This window comes from Podarcis melisellensis (genome assembly GCF_964234715.1).
Source record: "Podarcis melisellensis genome assembly, chromosome: 9".
NCBI classification, from domain to species: Eukaryota; Metazoa; Chordata; class Lepidosauria; order Squamata; family Lacertidae; genus Podarcis; species Podarcis melisellensis.
Window position 1 is genome coordinate 1,943,381 of NC_138541.1, and position 17,535 is coordinate 1,960,915.

The 17,535-nt window shown below is 47.0% G+C and overlaps 2 protein-coding genes across 2 annotated transcripts in view; both read right to left on the reverse strand.

Annotated features, from left to right (window-relative positions):
* LOC309377495 (uncharacterized protein) overlaps positions 1–17,535 on the reverse strand; it is an 88,347-nt gene that overhangs the window by 28,141 nt on the left and 42,671 nt on the right. The window lies entirely within an intron of this gene.
* Positions 1–17,535, reverse strand: part of LOC309377538 (zinc finger protein 638-like) — a 28,560-nt gene that overhangs the window by 6,159 nt on the left and 4,866 nt on the right. Inside the window, exons 2-13 of the mRNA XM_081924951.1 lie at positions 14,389–15,691; positions 12,381–12,442; positions 11,746–11,787; positions 10,506–11,008; positions 9,652–9,708; positions 8,419–8,567; positions 7,700–7,761; positions 7,061–7,102; positions 6,082–6,311; positions 5,490–5,546; positions 4,912–5,021; positions 4,469–4,530 (exon numbers count right to left, since the gene is read on the reverse strand). Coding sequence (XP_081781077.1) covers positions 4,996–5,021; positions 5,490–5,546; positions 6,082–6,311; positions 7,061–7,102; positions 7,700–7,761; positions 8,419–8,567; positions 9,652–9,708; positions 10,506–11,008; positions 11,746–11,787; positions 12,381–12,442; positions 14,389–15,480 — 2,322 coding nt within the window. The 5' untranslated portion in view covers positions 15,481–15,691 and the 3' untranslated portion in view covers positions 4,469–4,530; positions 4,912–4,995. The remainder of the gene's footprint in view (positions 1–4,468; positions 4,531–4,911; positions 5,022–5,489; positions 5,547–6,081; positions 6,312–7,060; positions 7,103–7,699; positions 7,762–8,418; positions 8,568–9,651; positions 9,709–10,505; positions 11,009–11,745; positions 11,788–12,380; positions 12,443–14,388; positions 15,692–17,535) is intronic.

Consider the following 17,535-nt stretch of genomic DNA (forward strand, 5'->3'; position numbering starts at 1 on the left):
GTCCAAGGAGGAAGCAGCACAGCTGATCAGAAGCTGGATTGAAGAGGTGGAACTAAGGTTCACCATCAAGGTGAAAGCAGTCACCAGTGACAGAAATGCTAAGTATACTGGTTCTGCTTTGCAGAAGTTCTTTCACAAGAAAGGGATACGTCACACAGTTACTTCTCCCGAACAGAGGGGGGTGGCAGAGCTTAGAAGTGAAGCTCTGGTTAAGGCTGCACAGGTGATGCTTACAGATTCTGGGTTACCTCCAAGGTTTTGGCTGGAGGCGACCAGATGTGTGTGCTTCACCTGGAATCGTGTCTACAATTCACTGATAGGTGACACACCGTTTTCTTTGTTGCATGGCAGGAAACCCCAGATCCATTTTCTGCGTACGTTTGGTTCATCTGCAGTTGTGCCGGTGCCTAGGGCTTTGCAAGGGCCAGATGGAGCCAAGTTCCAGAAAATGATCTTCTGCGGGTATGAACCAGCAGCATGTGCATGGCGATTTGCTTACCCGTCAGGTGATCAGAGTAAAGTGCTGATCAGTAAACACGCTGAGTTCTGTGAGCAGGATGAAAAGTCAAAGACCCCTGCCAAGCGTGATGTCCTTTCAGAATGTCTCTCTGATCCAGAGGACAGTTCTGATGAGGAGGAAGGAGAGGCTGATGATCAGCTCGCTGACCAGAGTCAGGAGCTGGATGGGGCATCTCCACAAGTTGTAAAAAGAGAGCCCAAGAGTGAGCCTAGTTCTCCTGTGAGTGTAATGGAAAGGATTCAAAGACGCTTTAAGTCAGAGGGGGAATCCCATGATGCAGAGGACACACCTCCTGATGACGGGGAGTCAGGGGAAACTCCTGAGTTTGTGCCCAGGCGGTCCAGTCGCACAACGAAGGGTGTTCCACCTGAGAGGTATCAGGCCACAGGTGCGTGGGTAAGTTTTGCACAGTGCGAATCTGAGAGTTGTGAGGTTGTTCCACAGTTGCCTGACAGGAACGCCAAGGGAGGGCGCAAGGCATTGGGGAAGGGATTGATCTCACAGGGTGTTGCTGAAGATGTTACACAGGTCTTGTCAGAACGGGACGCAAGAGGGGGTGTTAGGATTCAGAACTTAACTGGTTAAGTGTTCTGAGGAGTGCGTCACCTTCTGACGTAAAGATTCGAAGCTGGGAGGAGCTTATTCCCTATTCTCTCTTCCCTCTGTGTCTTTGAGAGAGACGGACATGTTTTGGAATGGCTGAAAGAAGCCCAGGATTGTTTTTCTGAGAAATGTCCTAATAAAGAACTGTTTAATTGGACTCACAAACTGCCTGATCTGTTTGTGTTTGCCCGGAGAACGGAAGCGGCAGTAGCGGCAGTCTTTCACCGCTGTGTTTACTCTGCTAAGGCGTGACTGAAGAGACAGCAGGTTTGCGCAGCTAGAAGGAAGTGTGCTGAACGCTGTAAATGACTGATTGGGATCGTAAACCAATCAGAAAGGTCACGTCTAATCAATTTCCGCATATAGGTGACTCTAGCACTTCTTCAAAGTTTTCTGGGTCAGTTACATAAACCTGGTTTATGGTGACTGGGAACCCATAACGGACCAGAGGTTGACCTTTATTACTGCTTTCAGACCCCCTTGGTTCATTAATCTCCCCCGCTGGGCTACCTTCAGGACTGCTTTTGGGGTGGATTGACTCTGGAGATTTACCTCCTCCTGTCCCGGTTGCACTTTCTTTTCCCCCCTGCTCCATGTGAGCAGCTGGAGAAAAATGCTCAGTCTCTACCCGTTCCCTTTCAATTTCCCTGGGAATGCTGCCAATTCTTAGCTTTGTTTCAACTGCCTTATCAGGTATGCTCGGCAGTAAAACTTTTTCTGGCAGTTGGTTTGCATGTATCTTGGGCCAATTTCTCTGCTCATTAAAGCTGGCTGACCGACTATAACTCAAAAGATTTTTATCATCTTCAAAACTATAGGCTTTTGTTCTGCTTTCATACCCAAGAAATAGCAACTGCTGTGGCCTTTTCCCACCATTTCTTCAGGGTTTTTTACAGGTATGTCAACCCATGCCTTTGTCCCAAGAATTCTCAAATGTTGCAAATCTTGTAGGGCATGTCGTCTAATACCCTTGACCACAAACAATTTCCAATATAATTGGCTGTCTTAATACTCTCAGCCCAATATTTAATTAAGAAGATTTGCATCTGCTAACAATGCTTTCATTTGTGTCTGCAAGACACCTTCCCTACGCTCTGCTACTCCATTCTCCTGAGGAGTTGCCACGTTGGTAAGCCTATTTTTAATCCCTTGAGATTGCAACCAGTTTCTTAGGGAGCTTGCCATAAATTCTCCTCCCCTGTCTGTCTGAAAAGACCACATCTTTTGGCCAAGCTGCCTTTCTACCCTTCTTACCCAGAACTTCAAAGTTTGGGCAACTTCAGACTTTTGCTTTAGTGGGTAGACCCAGCAGAACCTAGAATAGTCATCCACTAGGATTAAAATATACTCGTTAAGGGAGACAGTTGGTGGGAAAGGACCAGCTACATCAGCATGAACCAGTGGTTTGTGGTTTCTCTCTGGCTTGTTCTTGCTACAAGGCAAGCCCTGCTTTTAACCTTCTTGCAAATATTGCAGTCTAAGTAATTATCACAACTTTTAATGTTTTTCATCCCCACACACAACTCCAAAGTTTGTTCAGCACCTTAAAGCTAGCATGAGACAGACGCCTGTGCAGGAGATGAATACACATATTGTGGGTTGAGCCATTTTGCACATTTGCAACCTTAGACTCACACCGCAATACATACATATTAGTTCTAAGGTTAGAATTTGCCAACACTGCCCCATTTTGCTTTTTATGGCTCTCATCTCCCACGAAGGTTACTTCAAAGCGTACTTTTGCCAACTTAGGGATACTCAGGAGATTGTTTTGCAAACTAGGCACACACAACACATTCCTGAATGTGGGAACACTATCTCCCCCTTACAGATCACATTAGCTTTCTGGCCTGTAGCAAGACTTACATGCTTTTCGTTCAAAGCCCTAGCATCAGTCAGCAATGCTTTTATTTTACAAAAAGTTTGAGAAGCTCCACTGTCCGGAACCCACAGCTCTTCATTTTCTTGGCCATCTGCAGACACCCAAGCGTAGATTCTCTCTGCTGCCTCCTGTGCTTCTGCTGTTTTCTCGGGCAGTCCCAAAGCAGATGTCCACTGGACTCGGCGAAAAACCACATTTTTACTTTGTTGACCACTGGCTGGTCTGCAGCAGCTCCTCCTGACTATTTCTCCGGCACCCGACACCTCTGCTCTTCCTGGCTGTTGTTCCCTCTGGGATGCTCCGACAGCTGGCCTGAGGTCGTCTTTCACTCTGCATGTCTGTCCTCCTCTGCATACAACCATCCGGTAACGTATTCCAGAGTCAGCTTATCATTCTCTACCAATTCGAGGGAATTTACCAGCATATCACAGCTGTTGTCAAGGGAACTCAGGACCATAAAGACTTTGTCCTCTTCCCCCATAAGCTTCCCTCTTAAGGCTAGCTCCTGGAAACAGCCTGTTAGGAATTTTAGGTCGTTTACCAGAGTCACCCATTTTTCCCCGCCACCGGTACATTCTCCTGGTCAGTGTTATCAGAGAGCCAGCTGTCTCTCACACATGGACAGCCCTCAGCACATTCTACGCCTCACTTGTCATCACCTTATCTGCTATGTAGACTAGCTGGCTGTCATCCACTCCAAGGATGATCGTAGCCAAGGCTTTCTCATCCTTTTCTAGTTGAGCCTCTGCTTCTGCCAGCTTTTCATCGTCATCCTCATGCTCCTCAGGGGGCTAGGGTAGTTCTTCCGCCACTTTCCACAGGCCCTCACGCTTGAGAAAGTGTTGCATGCGGACCGACCAGGTGCTGTAGTTCGTGGCCGTCAGCTTCTCCAGCAACATGCCAGCTCTGGACTGCTCCATACCTGCACCTCACCTCCAACTCCCCACAGCTAGATAACTGCTACCTGTACTCTTGCACAGCGGAAGCATGCTGGGCCCATAACCCTGTCGTGAATTCGTCGTGGCGCTTTAGCAGAAATGCTCAGAGCTCCAGGTTCTTCAGTGCAGTATATTTATTGTGAGATATATACACATAAATATTTACAGGCTATAATACACGAGCAGTTCATACAATCAAACAGAGTAGCTGGCTGCACCTTAAGGTAAATAGGAAGACCTCTATCTGACTACACACCTCTACACCACCACCTTACTGCTGGACAGGTTTCCCTTTTAAACCGATGACAGCCAATCAGCTGACAGCACATTACTGCTGAGTCATTCTGACCCAGCAATTCCATAGAAAGTGTTGCAAGCTGGTTGCATCAGCTAGCAAACTCAAGCCAGCAGACTTAATATCTCACACAGCATTCTGTGAATCCTGACAGAGGTATCCAGGAAGTCATTTCCAAACCATTTCAAATCCTCAATCTACTCCCAATAAATTAAAATGAAAGGCCTTACTGTTGGCGTAGCTCATCACATTTCTTGAAGTGTGAAATACTGCCCACGTGCAGATTCCAGCCCTAGAGGGAGGGAGGGAAGAAATCAGCATGAGAACACAAAAAAGCCTGGATGCTAGAGGAGAACAATGCGCCACCTAGTCCAGCATCCCTTCTCCTGCTGCAGTCAGACAGATGCTTCCGAGAAACCCACAGAAGGGCCCTCCTCTGCTGCTGCTGCTTCTCCCAGCAGAAACTTTTTTTAAAAAAAAATAATCACGGCAAATTCATTTTTTTATAAAAATAAAACACTAAGTTCCACTTACTGATATGCCCAAAACCCACTGATGTGACTTCCGTCTATAAAACTGCAAATCTGGTCATTAAAGGTCATGAGAGTCCGTGGCAGTGTTCAAAACTAGCCAGGGGCCAAGCACATCTTGCACTTCGCTATCAGAAACTTACAACCAAGTGGAGATGCCTGGGTGCCATAGTCCTCATAGCTTAAGATCTTCTTGAAAACCAGAGGAAAATACACTCATCCTGGGCTCAATACAACCGTGTGCACTTTTTTTCTGCAGAACAAAGAACTCACCATCATACTTGAGCATTCTATTTTACACAGAGAACACGCGTGTGGAAGTACTGTTGGCGACACAGCATGATAATCATTCATCATTGATGGGGGTGGAGATCCTGAAGACTGAGGCATCAACGAAGCCACAGGTGTTGTTGCGGGTTGAGCTGCTGACGGTACACCAGGTCCTGCTGAAGGAAGGCATGATTCTGTTATGCAACACAGACGGATGCCAACGAAATTCCAGGAGAGAGGATGCCAAGGGCAAAGGCCACCTCGGAGCTTGCTCCTACTGGATATCCCCTTCCCACCCCCCCACCCCAAAGATCATTTCCCATCAACTACTCTGCGCAGGGGACAGTAAGCAAATAATGCATCAGGGTCTGATCCAGCTGAGCCCCTCCCATCCTCCAGGGCCATTCTGAAGAGCCACTCTGGTATAGTGGTTAGTGTGTCGGACACAGACCTGGGGGACCAGATTTGGCTGGAGGTTTCCTGGAGCTTCCTGCTTCTGCAGATGACGCTAAAGAGGGGGAGAAAAAGCAAGCGGCTCATTATTATTATTAACAATAGTATTAAATTGGTATACCGCCCTCCATCCATCCATCTCAGGGCGGTTCACAACATAAAAATACAAGATTAAAAACCCAAAACATACAAAATAGAAACAAGAACAAAATGGAACCAATACTACCCCCCTTGCAACAAAGGTCTACCCTGCATAGCATGAGTGCAAGAAGATCATTGTACTAAGCAACTGTAAAAAATACCAAGTGGGTGGGGGAAGCTCCAGAGGAGTGAAATGGCTGAGCTCAACCAACATCCCCTTTTGAAATGGGTTGCAGAGTCACTCACACAATCCTATATAGGAACAAGCTTGGTCTCCTTGGCAGGCATTATATTGACACAATGACAAAGCCAGGAGAAAAACTCCCAGAACAGAACAAACTATTCACTGAGCCAAAGCCACTGCAACACGCCTGCCATTAGCACACACATAATCCTGCTTACAAAAAACCAAAGGCCAGTTAATGAAGCATCTGTAACATCCATCTTACCTGGAGATTCAGTTGATTTTCCCAGTTCTCTCTTCTGACTAGAAGAGCTTTGAGAACTTGAGCTGGGGGAGCTTGGTCGCTCTGAAGACCTAGACCTACGTCTGTAGTTCCTAGATTGTGACCGAGTCTGACTCGAGGCATGGCCAGGGATTGAGTGCTGTGAAGTGTTCAGGTTAGAACTGGTAGAGCATGGCATTGGAACATGTTTTTCCTTCTTGTCACCTTCATGTCTGCAAGAGGCAGAAAAAACATGATTTGAATGACTTCTCTTTTTCAAATGTAAAAGGAGAAATCAGATCTGCCAAAATCTTATTTTTGCAAACAGAAATAGAAAAGCAAGAAGTAGGAATTCTCAGGGTTGAAGCTAAAAGCATCAAAAGCCTACAGAATATGGCTGATGGGTGAGCAGCATCCAATGACTAAAGGAACTCAGATGCTGGCAACAGAATGCCCGCTTCATACCAGAAAATTATGGCTCTCACCTACACTTGGAATGGCTACCTGCCTGCTAGCGGTTTATAGCTGCAGTGCAACCCACAGCTGCTCAGCCAGCTGGCCCCTGGAGCCTTAGAACGAAGACAAAAGGGTCGGCAATCTGAGTTAAGCAGCTCCTACATGTACTGGTCAGTGACAACCAGTAACCTGGGGTGGAAAATATTATCCCGGGGGGGGGGGGTTACTTTTTCTGCAGCAGTGTTTTTTGTTACATAGTTTCTAAGAAGCAGTGAACGGGGGCCAACTGCAGATACTTGGCAGTTTTACAGTTTTGAGTTTTATCTACTAAATACAATGAAAGATCAGAATTAGATCAAAGATCACTTTCCTGGGCATCAGAAAATATCTCAGTGCAGAATGCCCTGATGCAAATTTCCCATTCAAAATATCTCCAAAAACCCACACCATTGGGGACAACAGGGAAATGAGATTACTGCAGCCTAATTCTCATTACTGAGTATTCATGTTGAGATTGGAAGGTTACCTCTGTAACGAAGAGCATTCTTCTGGATTCCAGTCAGGATGCCTGTTTCAAGAAAAGCCAGCAAAACAGCTGTGTTATTCATTTGACACAGTACATGTACTTCATGCCATTATCATTCAGACAAGTTTCTAAAACTGTCAAATACTTCTCTCCCTTTTGTCCAAATTATTGATCTCTTACTACTGATCTTCTGGGGAAGTTTAAAGGTGATTCCATGAAGGTTCCCTGACTCTTGGACCCATTATTCCAAAAGCTCCCTGGCATGAGACTCAGGTCCCAGCACCTCCAAAAACTGGCTTGTCCTAAAGCCACACCTTGTAAAACTCTGCTCATGCTCCACAGGCATCTAAAAGCCACAGAACGCAAGATGAGATGCCTCTGAGCTTCTGCCTTCTTCCCTGGTTCAGCTCCATAATTGGCCTACAGACCACTTATACAAATTCAGGCAAAACACAACCTAGAGCAGACAGCGTTCCTTCAAAGGTGAGCTCCCACAACTTCCTTGGCTGAGGTTTGTGGCAAGGCATGTAAGCAATGGCTCTGCTGCTTTTAGCAAAGCCATGTGCTATCCAGGAAGTCATTTCTAAACCATTTCAAATCCTCAATCTATTCCCAATAAATTAAAATGAAAGGCCTTACTGTTGGCGTAGCTCATCACATTTCTCGGAGTGTGCAGCAGTGCGCACGTGCAGATTCCAGCCCTACAGGGAAGGAGGGAGGGAGGGGAGAAATCAGCATGAGAACACAAAAAAGCCTGGATGCTAGATGAGAACAAAGTGTCACCTAGTCCAGCATCCCCTTCTCCTGCGGCAGTCAGCCGGATGCTTCTGAGAAACCCACAGAAGGGCCCTCCTCTGCTGCTGAGCAGCAACTATAAAAAACCAAACAACCCCTAATGGTATATACGGTATATACGTTTTTTGTGAACTGACACCTTGGTTTAAGAAGCCATTTGTCACCTAGCTTATATGTCTGAGTTTATACAGCAGAGTAGAAACACACTCACCTGCCCTTCAATCCTATGTATGAGTTTAACACTGGACAATGTTCAATAGTGTGCAATGCATTTAATATTAAAATAGACAACAGCAGCTCAGGTTTGAATCCCACCGATGTCAAATGGGCATTCTGGATGTGGGGATTCATGATGCCCTGAGGTGGCAGAGATGTCTCCTTGGGGATTAGGGGAGGGGAGATATGCTGAAGTGATGCTGTCCAACAAGATTTGGAGGTCACTCAGGATAACATCAATCACTCCTCATAGCGTAAGATCTGCTTGAAAGCCAGAGTGGAAAATGCACTCATCCTGGGCTCAATACAACCGTGTGCACTTTTTTCTGCAAAAACAAAGAACTCACCATCATACTTGAGCATTCTATTTTACACAGAGAACACACATGTGGAAGTACTGTTGGTGACACAGCATGATAATCATTCATCATTGACGGAGATGGAGATTCTGAAGACGGAGGCATAAACGAAGCCACTGAAGGTACCATAGGTCCTGCTGAAGGAAGGCATGATTCTGTTATGCAACACAGACGGATGCCAACGAAATTCCTGGAGAGAGGGTGCCAAGGGCAAAGGCCACCTCAGAGCTTGCTCCTACTGGATATCCCCTTCCCACCCCCCAAAATGCTCATTTCCCATCAACTACTCTGCGCAGTGAGGTGCCCAGTAGAGAAGGGACAGTAAGCAAATACAGTGGTGCCCCGCAAGATGAATGCCTCGCAAGACGAAAAACCCGCTAGACGAAAGGGTTTTCCGTTTTTCGATGCGCTTCGCAAGACGAATTTCCCTATGGGCTTGCTTCGCAAGAAGAAAGCCCATAGGGAAATCTCCGGGGACCTCTTTTAAATGCTGGCGGTGGGGAGCAAAGCCTTCCCCCCCCCCTCTGGCCTTCAGAAGAGGTCCAGGAAGGCCGGCGGGAGGCTTTGCTCCCCACCGCCAGCATTTGAAAAGCGGTCCGGGATAGCGCCTGCCAGCATTTTAAGATCGCCCCGGACAGCGGACTTCTCCGCTGTCCCGGGGCGATTTTAAAGCCCCCGGGAAGGCAGGCGGGGGGGAGCAAAGACTTTCGCCCCCCGCCAGCCTTCAGAAGCTGTCCGGGATAGCGCCCGCCAGCATTTTAAAAAACCCTGGGACAGCGGAGGACTTCTCCGCTGTCCGGGGCGATCTTAGAATGCTGGTGGGCGGCAGCGCTGCCGCCCGCCAGCATTTTTAAAAACCCCGGGACAGCGGAGAAGTCCTCTGCTGTCCCGGGGTTTTTTAAAATGCTGGGGGTGGGAAGAAAAGCCCTTGTCCCCCCCCCCCCGCCTTCAGAAGAGGTCGGGGGACAGACTGTCCCCGGACCTGGTCTGAAGGCGGTTTCCATAGGAACGCATTGATTGATTTTCAATGCATTCCTATGGGAAACCGTGCTTCGCAAGACGAAAAACTCGCAAGACGAAAAAACTTGCGGAACGAATTAATTTCGTCTTGCAAGGCACCACTGTAATGCATAAGGGTCTGCTCCAGCTGAGCCCCTCCCATCCTCCAGGGCCATTCTGAAGAGCCACTTTGGTATAGTGGTTAGTGTGTCGGACACAGACCTGGGGGACCAGATTTGGCTGGAGGTTTCCTGGAGCTTCCTGCTTCTGCAGATGACGCTAAAGAGGAGGAGAAAAAGCAAGTGGCTCATCATTATTATTATTATTACTATTATTATTATTATTAGCAGCAGCAGCAGCAGCAGCAGTATTTATTAAATTGGTATACCGCCCTCCATCCATACATCTCAGGGCGGTTCACAACATAAAAATACAAGATTAAAAACCCAGAAAATACAAAATAAAAGCAAGAACAAAATGGAACAGTCAAGGAACTGCCATCGGCTCAGGGGCGAGAGGGGAAAAGCCGGGTGGATTAGAGATCCCCCAAAGATCGTGAGAAGCAGCACCTCCTCAGCAGAGGAAAGTAACCACGCCTCCAGTGGAGAGGAGCTTCAGGGCTCGGAGGAGGCGAGGCTATGCCAGGACACCTTGCCTGGCAAAAGCAGGGAGGAGAGTGTTTCCCTGTTACCTGCACCCTCCCTGCGCAGTAGGCTTCCGCACCGAGAAGGGAGGTGCAGATTGGGCGTCAAGAAACTACCCTGCTGGGGAAGGTTTAAGGACCGCCCACGCACAGATTCTGCCAGTGAATGAGCGAGCCACGGAATAGTGGCGCTCTGCATGGTGAAGGGTTTTTGGCACCAATAAGGAAGCTTTACAGCTGACCAGGGAGACACTTGCCTGATTGCTCTCGAGTAACCCCCAGATATCTGTACAGGAACCAATACCCCCCAGAACAGAACAAACTATTCACTGAGCCAAAGCCATTGCAACACGCCTGCCATTATCATACACCGTAATCCTGCTTACAAAAAACCAAAGGCCAGTTAGTGAAGAATCTGTAACATCCACCTTACCTGGAGATCTAGTTGATTTTCCCAGTTCTCTCTTCTGGCTAGAAGAGGTTTGAGAACTCGAGCTGGGGGAGCTTGGTCGCTCTGAAGACCTGGACCTACATCTGGGGCTCCTAGATTGTAACTGTTTTCTCCTGCAACGTTCAGAGCTCCTAGATCGTGACCGTTTTCTCCTGCAACGTTCAGAAGTCCCAGATCGTGACCGTTTTCTCCTGCAACGTTCAGAACTCCTAGATCGTGACCGTTTTCTCCTGCAACGTTCAGAACTCCTAGATCCTGACCGTTTTCTCCTGCAACGTTCAGAACTCCTAGATCGTGACCGTTGTCTCCTGCAACGTTCAGAACTCCTAGATCGTGATCGTTTTCTGCTGTGGGACCCAGAGCTCCTAGATTGTGACCGAGTTTGACTCGAGGCATGGCCAGGGATTGAGTGTTGTGAAGTGTTCAGGTTAGAACTGGTAGAGCATGGCATTGGAATATGTTTTTCCTTCTTGTCACCTTCATGTCTGCAAAAGGCAGAAAAAACATGATTTGAATGACTTCTCTTTTTCAAATGTAAAAGGAAAAATCAGATCTGCCAAGATGTTATTTTTGCAAATGGAAATCAACTAGAAATAGGAACTCTCGGGGTTAAAGCTAAAAGCATCAAAAGCCTGCAGAATACGGCTGATGGGCCTGCAGCATCCAATAACTAAAGGAACTCAGATGATGGGAACAGAATGCCCAGCTTCATACCAGAAAATTATGGCTGCCACCTACACTGGGAATGGCTACCTGCCTGCTAGTGGCTTAGCTGCAGTGCAACCCACAGCTGCTCAGCCAGGTGGCCCCTAGAGCCTTAGAACGAAGACACGAGGGCCTGCAGTCTGAGTTAAGCAGCTCCTGACTTCCGGTCTGCTGCAGAGGACAAAGGCGGTGTGCTGAGTGTCGTCCACGACACGGAGCCGGCAGAGAGGCTTGGAGGGCAGCACTAGAGTTCAGCGCACCCCCCAAAAAACCCCACAGGAGTGTGGGGACCCAAGGGTTCCAGCAAAGTGAAAATTCTCTCCCCCCCCCCCAGCCTGATCAATGTTAAGTCTGAGTTAAGCAGCTGCTACATATACTGGTCAATGACAACCAGTAACCTAAGGCAGAAAATATTATTCCTGGGGGGGGGGTTGAGGTGGGGGGGTTACAGTCAGGGATGAGATTACTGCAGCCTAATTCTCATTACTGAATATTCATGTTGAGATTAAAAGGTTACCTCTGTAACGAAGAGCATTCTTCTGGATTCCAGTCAGGATGCCTGTTTCAAGAAAAGCCAGCAAAACAGCTGTGTTATTCATTTGACACAGTACATGTACTTCATGCCATTATCATTCAGGCAAGTTTCTAAAACTGTCAAATACTTCTCTCCCTTTTGTCCAAATTATAGATCTCTTACTACTGATCTGGGGAAGTTTAAAGGAGATTCCATGAGGATTCCCTGACTCTTAGACCAAGATTTCCAAAAGCTCCTTGGAACGAGACTCAGGTCCCAGCTCCTCCAAGAACTGGTTTGTCCTGAAGCCACACCTCATAAAACTCTGCTCATGCTCCACAGGCATCTAAAAGCCACAGAACGCAAGATAAGGCGCCTCTGAGCTTCTGCCTTCTTCCCTGGTTCAGCTCCATAATCGGCCTACAGACCTCTTATACAAATTCAGGCAAAACACAACCTAGAGCAGGCACCGTTCCTTCAAAGGTGAGCTCCCACAACTTCCTTGGCTGAGGTTTGTGGCAAGGCATGTCAGCAATGGCTCTGCTGCTTTTAGCAAAGCCCTGAGCTATCCAGGAAGTCATTCCAAACCATTTCAAATCCTCAATCTATTCCCAATAAATTAAAATGAAAGGCCTTACTTTTGGCGTAGCTCATCACATTTCTCGGAGTGTTCAGCAGTGCGCACGTGCAGATTCCAGCCCTAGAGGGAGGGAGGGAAGAAATCAGCATGAGAACACAAAAAAGCCTGGATGCTAGAGGAGAACAATGCGCCACCTAGTCCAACATCCCTTCTCCTGCTGCAGTCAGACAGATGCTTCCGAGAAACCCACAGAAGGGCCCTCCTCTGCTGCTGCTACTGCTGCTTCTCCCAGCAAGCAAGTACACTGGTGCCCCGCAAGACGAATGCCTCGCAAGACAGAAAACCCGCTAGACGAAAGGGTTTTCTGTTTTGGAGGTGCTTCGCGAAACGAATTTCTCTATGGGCTTGCTTCGCAAGACGAAAAAATCTTGCAGGTTTTTTTCGCTTCCCCCCCTTTTCCTAACCCGCTAAGCCGCTTAACAGCTGATCTGCTGATAAGCCACTTCTCAGCTGATCACTAAAAGCCGCTAGACCGCTAATAGCGCTAAGCTGTCAATGGGCTTGCTTCGCAAGACGAAAAAACCGCTAGACGAAGAGAATCGCGGAACCGATTCTTTTCGTCTTGTGAGGCACCACTGTAGTTTTTTTTAAAAACACATAGCGGTATATACATTTTTTGTAAAAATAAAACCCTAAGTTCCACTTAGTGATATGCCCAATACCCACTGATGGGGCTTCCGTCTATAAAACTGCATAATCTCGTCATTTAAGGTCACGAGAGCCCGTGGCAGTGCTCAAAACTAGCCAGGGGGCAAGCACATTTTGCACCTGGCTACCAGACACTTACAACCAGGTGGAGATGCCTGGGTGCCAGGATGGCGACTGACCTCTCCACAACCTGGAGGTGCATGCCTGGGGATCCTGGGATCGTGATAGTCAAAGTTCTTAACCTGGCTCCAGGTTGTCTCTTGAACTAGCCGGATGTTTAACTGAGAATCAATCACAGTCAGGCCATCATTGGAAAAATAAGACTTTAGAGCCATCTGGCCCCAAATGGCAACTAGACATTCCATTTTGGCAACTGACACCTTGGTTTAAGGAGCCATTTGTCACCTAGCTTAAATATCTGAGTTTCTACAGCAGAGTAGAAACACACTCACCTGCCCTTCAATCCTGTGTATTAGTTTAATACTGGACAATGTTCAATAGTGTGCAATGCATTTAATATTCAAACAGACAACAGCAGCTCAGTTAGATAAGACAGAGCAGTTGGCTCCTTACCTCTCTCGCCCTGACCTAGCCAATGTGATCCACGCGACGGTCACCTCCAGACTGGATTATTGTAACTCACTCTACGTGGGGCTGCCCTTGAGACTGACCCAGAAACTCCAGCGGGTGCAGAATGCTGCAGCGAGACTCCTTACGGGGTCCTCTCTGCGATATCACATTCACCCGGTGCTATACCAGCTGCACTGGCTCCCGGTGGAGTACAGGATCAGGTTTAAGGTGCTGGTTTTAACCTTTAAAGCCCTATACGGCCTAGAACCCTCGTCCAACTGCTGTACTGTTTTATTCTTGTTAGCCGCCCTGAGCCCGGCTTCGGCTGGGGAGGGTGGGATATAAATAAAATAATTTATTATGATTATTATTATTATTATTATTATCAATCGTATGTTACGTTCTAACGCTATAATGCTTTCTTTACCAATGTTTCTGACTGGACTGCAACCTTAATCCATTGTCTACTTTAAGTCCAACTTCCTTTGATCCCAGAAGCCACTAGAGCAAGTTTAATTATAGACAGAGGAAGCAGTAGAGGGAACTGGGAATCCAAAGTCAATTGAGAACATGTCTATCATAAGGCAGCTTTTACAGGTGAAACCTGCAGAAATAGCCAGTCAGATTGTGCAAATCAGACACACACAATATTTATTCCCAAACTTCTTGATTGTTGGAAATTTTACGGGAATAAAATCTACAGATATCCAGAAGTCAATTAAACCCAGTACATAGAACACATTGTGTACAAATGTTTGTAATTTTTTTGCGGGGGGGGAGTGACTCACCTTCAACTGTTCACATTCTACATTACACAGAGAACAGACATGTGGAAATATTCTTGGAGATGCAGCATAGTAATCGTTCATCATCGACCGAGTTGGCAATCTCTTCAGCTTCTGGACATCTGCCTGTGAAAAAACTGGAAGGCAAGAGGCTTTCACCACAACAAAAGGTGACTCAATAGGATGCTGAGGTTTCTCATGGATTCTTTTCTGGCCACTGGCAGGTCCAGGCTGTATCCCGGCTCCTGCTGGAGGCAGGCCTAGCCCTGGCCCCTTGTTGGAAGCATCCATGGGGGGAAAGGACTGCGTACTTGATGTGCTTCTCTGGAATCCCATCTTTCGTATCAGCTCTTCTACCGCCTTCATTTGACTACTGGTTACACCAGAGGGCGCCGAAGACACGAGAGTCGTCTGCTGTGCTGGAAATCCTTTCATGTTCCCCTCAGTTGATCCATCAGAATTATCTTTGACCTCAAGAAGAGTTTCAGTATATTTGCTTTTATGCCCGTAATCAATTACCTTGCACTTCACCATGGTACCACGACCACCGTCACTGTGAAACATTTCCTTTTCTCTGCTCTGAAAAGGTAAACTTGGTAACTGATGAGTCATTTTGCGCATTCGGATGTCCCTCAAAATCAAAGGCATGTTTTCTGCTGTCAGCTGATCATCCGGATACCGACTAAGTTCCTCCAAGTCTTCATTAGATAAGCCAAATCTTGCTAAGATGCTCGAAGCACTCTTGGTTGTACAATGGTTCTGGATACGTGTGGCTTGTTGTGCAAACTCTCCTGAAGTGGTCTGGCTAGTATTTACAAGCGGAAAGTGAATAGCACATCCCTCTTCCTTCTGGTGCCGCTCTTGTCTAGGATCCATTCCATGTTGCGTGACCTGAACATTTGGCCTTGGGAATCTTGCCCTCATTTCTGGTTCCATGACCCTTTGAGGCATTCTGGGAGGAGCAGGCGGGTGTTGCCTTTGAAGACCCTCCGGTCCAGGTCCCGGTCCTGGCCCCAGAAAAGGGCCACGCGGCATTGGACCAGGTGCATTGGGTCCCCTTGGCCTTGGAGGCATGTTTCCTCTAGGGTTAAACATGGCAATTTTCAGAAATGCTTCATTTAACAAAGCATAAGATGCTATAGAATGGGTTGAAGCTACCGAGTTCAACTGGTGAAAAGCCAACTGTGTCTTAATCTGAGCAAGCTGCAAAGGAGGAGGAGGAGGAAGGCCCAACAAAAGTGGGCTGGCAATGCCAAGGTTCAGAGAATTCACAAAAGGTGCAAAATTTTCCAAGAACACCACAAAGCTGAAAGTTAAACACACAAAAATTAGATTACATTTATTTTTAATCTACTTTCTAAAATGGTTCTACTGCCTGTAAGTAAATTGTTTGAAAAACACAAGTTTCGTTTTTTTCTCAGTAACAACTTGTTTTAGCAAAGGGGTTGGGGGTTTTACTCACTTGTCAACTGAAAGTCATTTCATATGTGTTTCAACGCACTACAACCTTTGAATTCAAAAGGCTTTATATCCCACTCTAAACCAACCACGCAAACAAGCATTTTCAATTGAAAACCCATGTGATTTTAATGCATTCTAGCCACATATCAAGTGTAATTTAATTAGGCCGTTAGAAAGATAATAATTTGCACTACAATGATATGCAGAGTTACTAGGCAGCAAGTTCCATTCAGTTCAATGTGACTTACTTCCAAGTAATTATATAAAGGATTGTCCTATAAAAGAATGTATTTGACAATGAAGATGTGGTACAAGCATTATTTATGTGACCTCATCAACTAACAAAACTAGAGGATGTTTGAAACTTTGTGGCAAGAGCTACATACAATTTCCCAACTAAATGGCTTCAATCATTTCAACACAGAAATTACTTAAAGATACTATGTGGGCAGGGGAAAATCCCAGAAGAGTAACACAGAAAGGGCATTAACAGACCACCTGGTCCATCCCCCTGGCAGGACCATAGCAAGTAAGTTGTCAAACTGCCACCGGTCTCAGTAATCTATATTAGTGACATATCAGTCTTTAGAAAATTCTTCTGAAGGTTTACGTACCACTGATATCCAATAAAATCTCATAGCCTTCCATCAGGAGATTCTAGCCTAAATATGTCCCAAAACCTTTTCTTTCTTAGACCAGACATGTTACACACCAGAGGTGTCAACCTATGCCCAAGATCGAGGTGGCCCAGCGTGTGTGTGACATCGTGCACTCAGAACGCATCGTGCTCATGTGAGGTCATGCACGTGACACGCGTTACACATGCAAAGTCGTGTCGCCAGGAGGGGCCCAGTGGGAAGCCCAGCGCAGCGCGGCATCAATGGCTAGCAATTCCTCCTCTCTCTCGCTCAGGAGGAGCCTGCCACTGAAGCCGCACCCCATTTGGCTTCGCGCTTTGCCTCCTTCACCCCAACATTCAGGAGGCCTGGCCCCCTCCCAACAGATTTCGAGGGAGCCAAAGACACCACAGCCCCATAGAGTTGCTGTGCATGTTAAAGGTAAAGGTAAAGGTACCCCTGCCCATACGGGCCAGTCGTGTCCGACTCTAGGGTTGTGCGCCCATCTCACTTAAGAGGCCGGGGGCCAGCGCTGTCCGCAGACACTTCCGGGTCACATGGCCAGCGTGACATCGCTGCTCTGGCGAGCCAGAGCCGCACACGGAAACACCGTTTACCTTCCCGCTAGTAAGCGGTCCCTATTTATCTACTTGCACCCGGGGGTGCTTTCGAACTGCTAGGTTGGCAGGCGCTGGGACTGAACGACTGGAGCGCACCCCGCCACGATGATTCGAACCGCCGACCATGCGATCGGCAAGTCCTAGGCGATGAGGTTTTACCCACAGCGCCACCCGTGTCCCTGCTGCGCATGTTACAAGCAGTTAATGTTTTCAAACAGGCATTAAACAAAAATGTGAAGGCCCATAAAAATCCATGAGAAAACTGTTTTCTTCACACACAATATTCTTCCAGCTTTCGCATCTAGTGAAAGAAACTGATGAATCGGAAAATAACACCAACACAATCAAGGAACAAACGTGTAAAGGTTGTTAAACCCATTTCTATTTGTGCAAAGTTAATAAATACTGCATACATTTTATGCCTGTGTATAATGATGCACATCTGCAGTTAC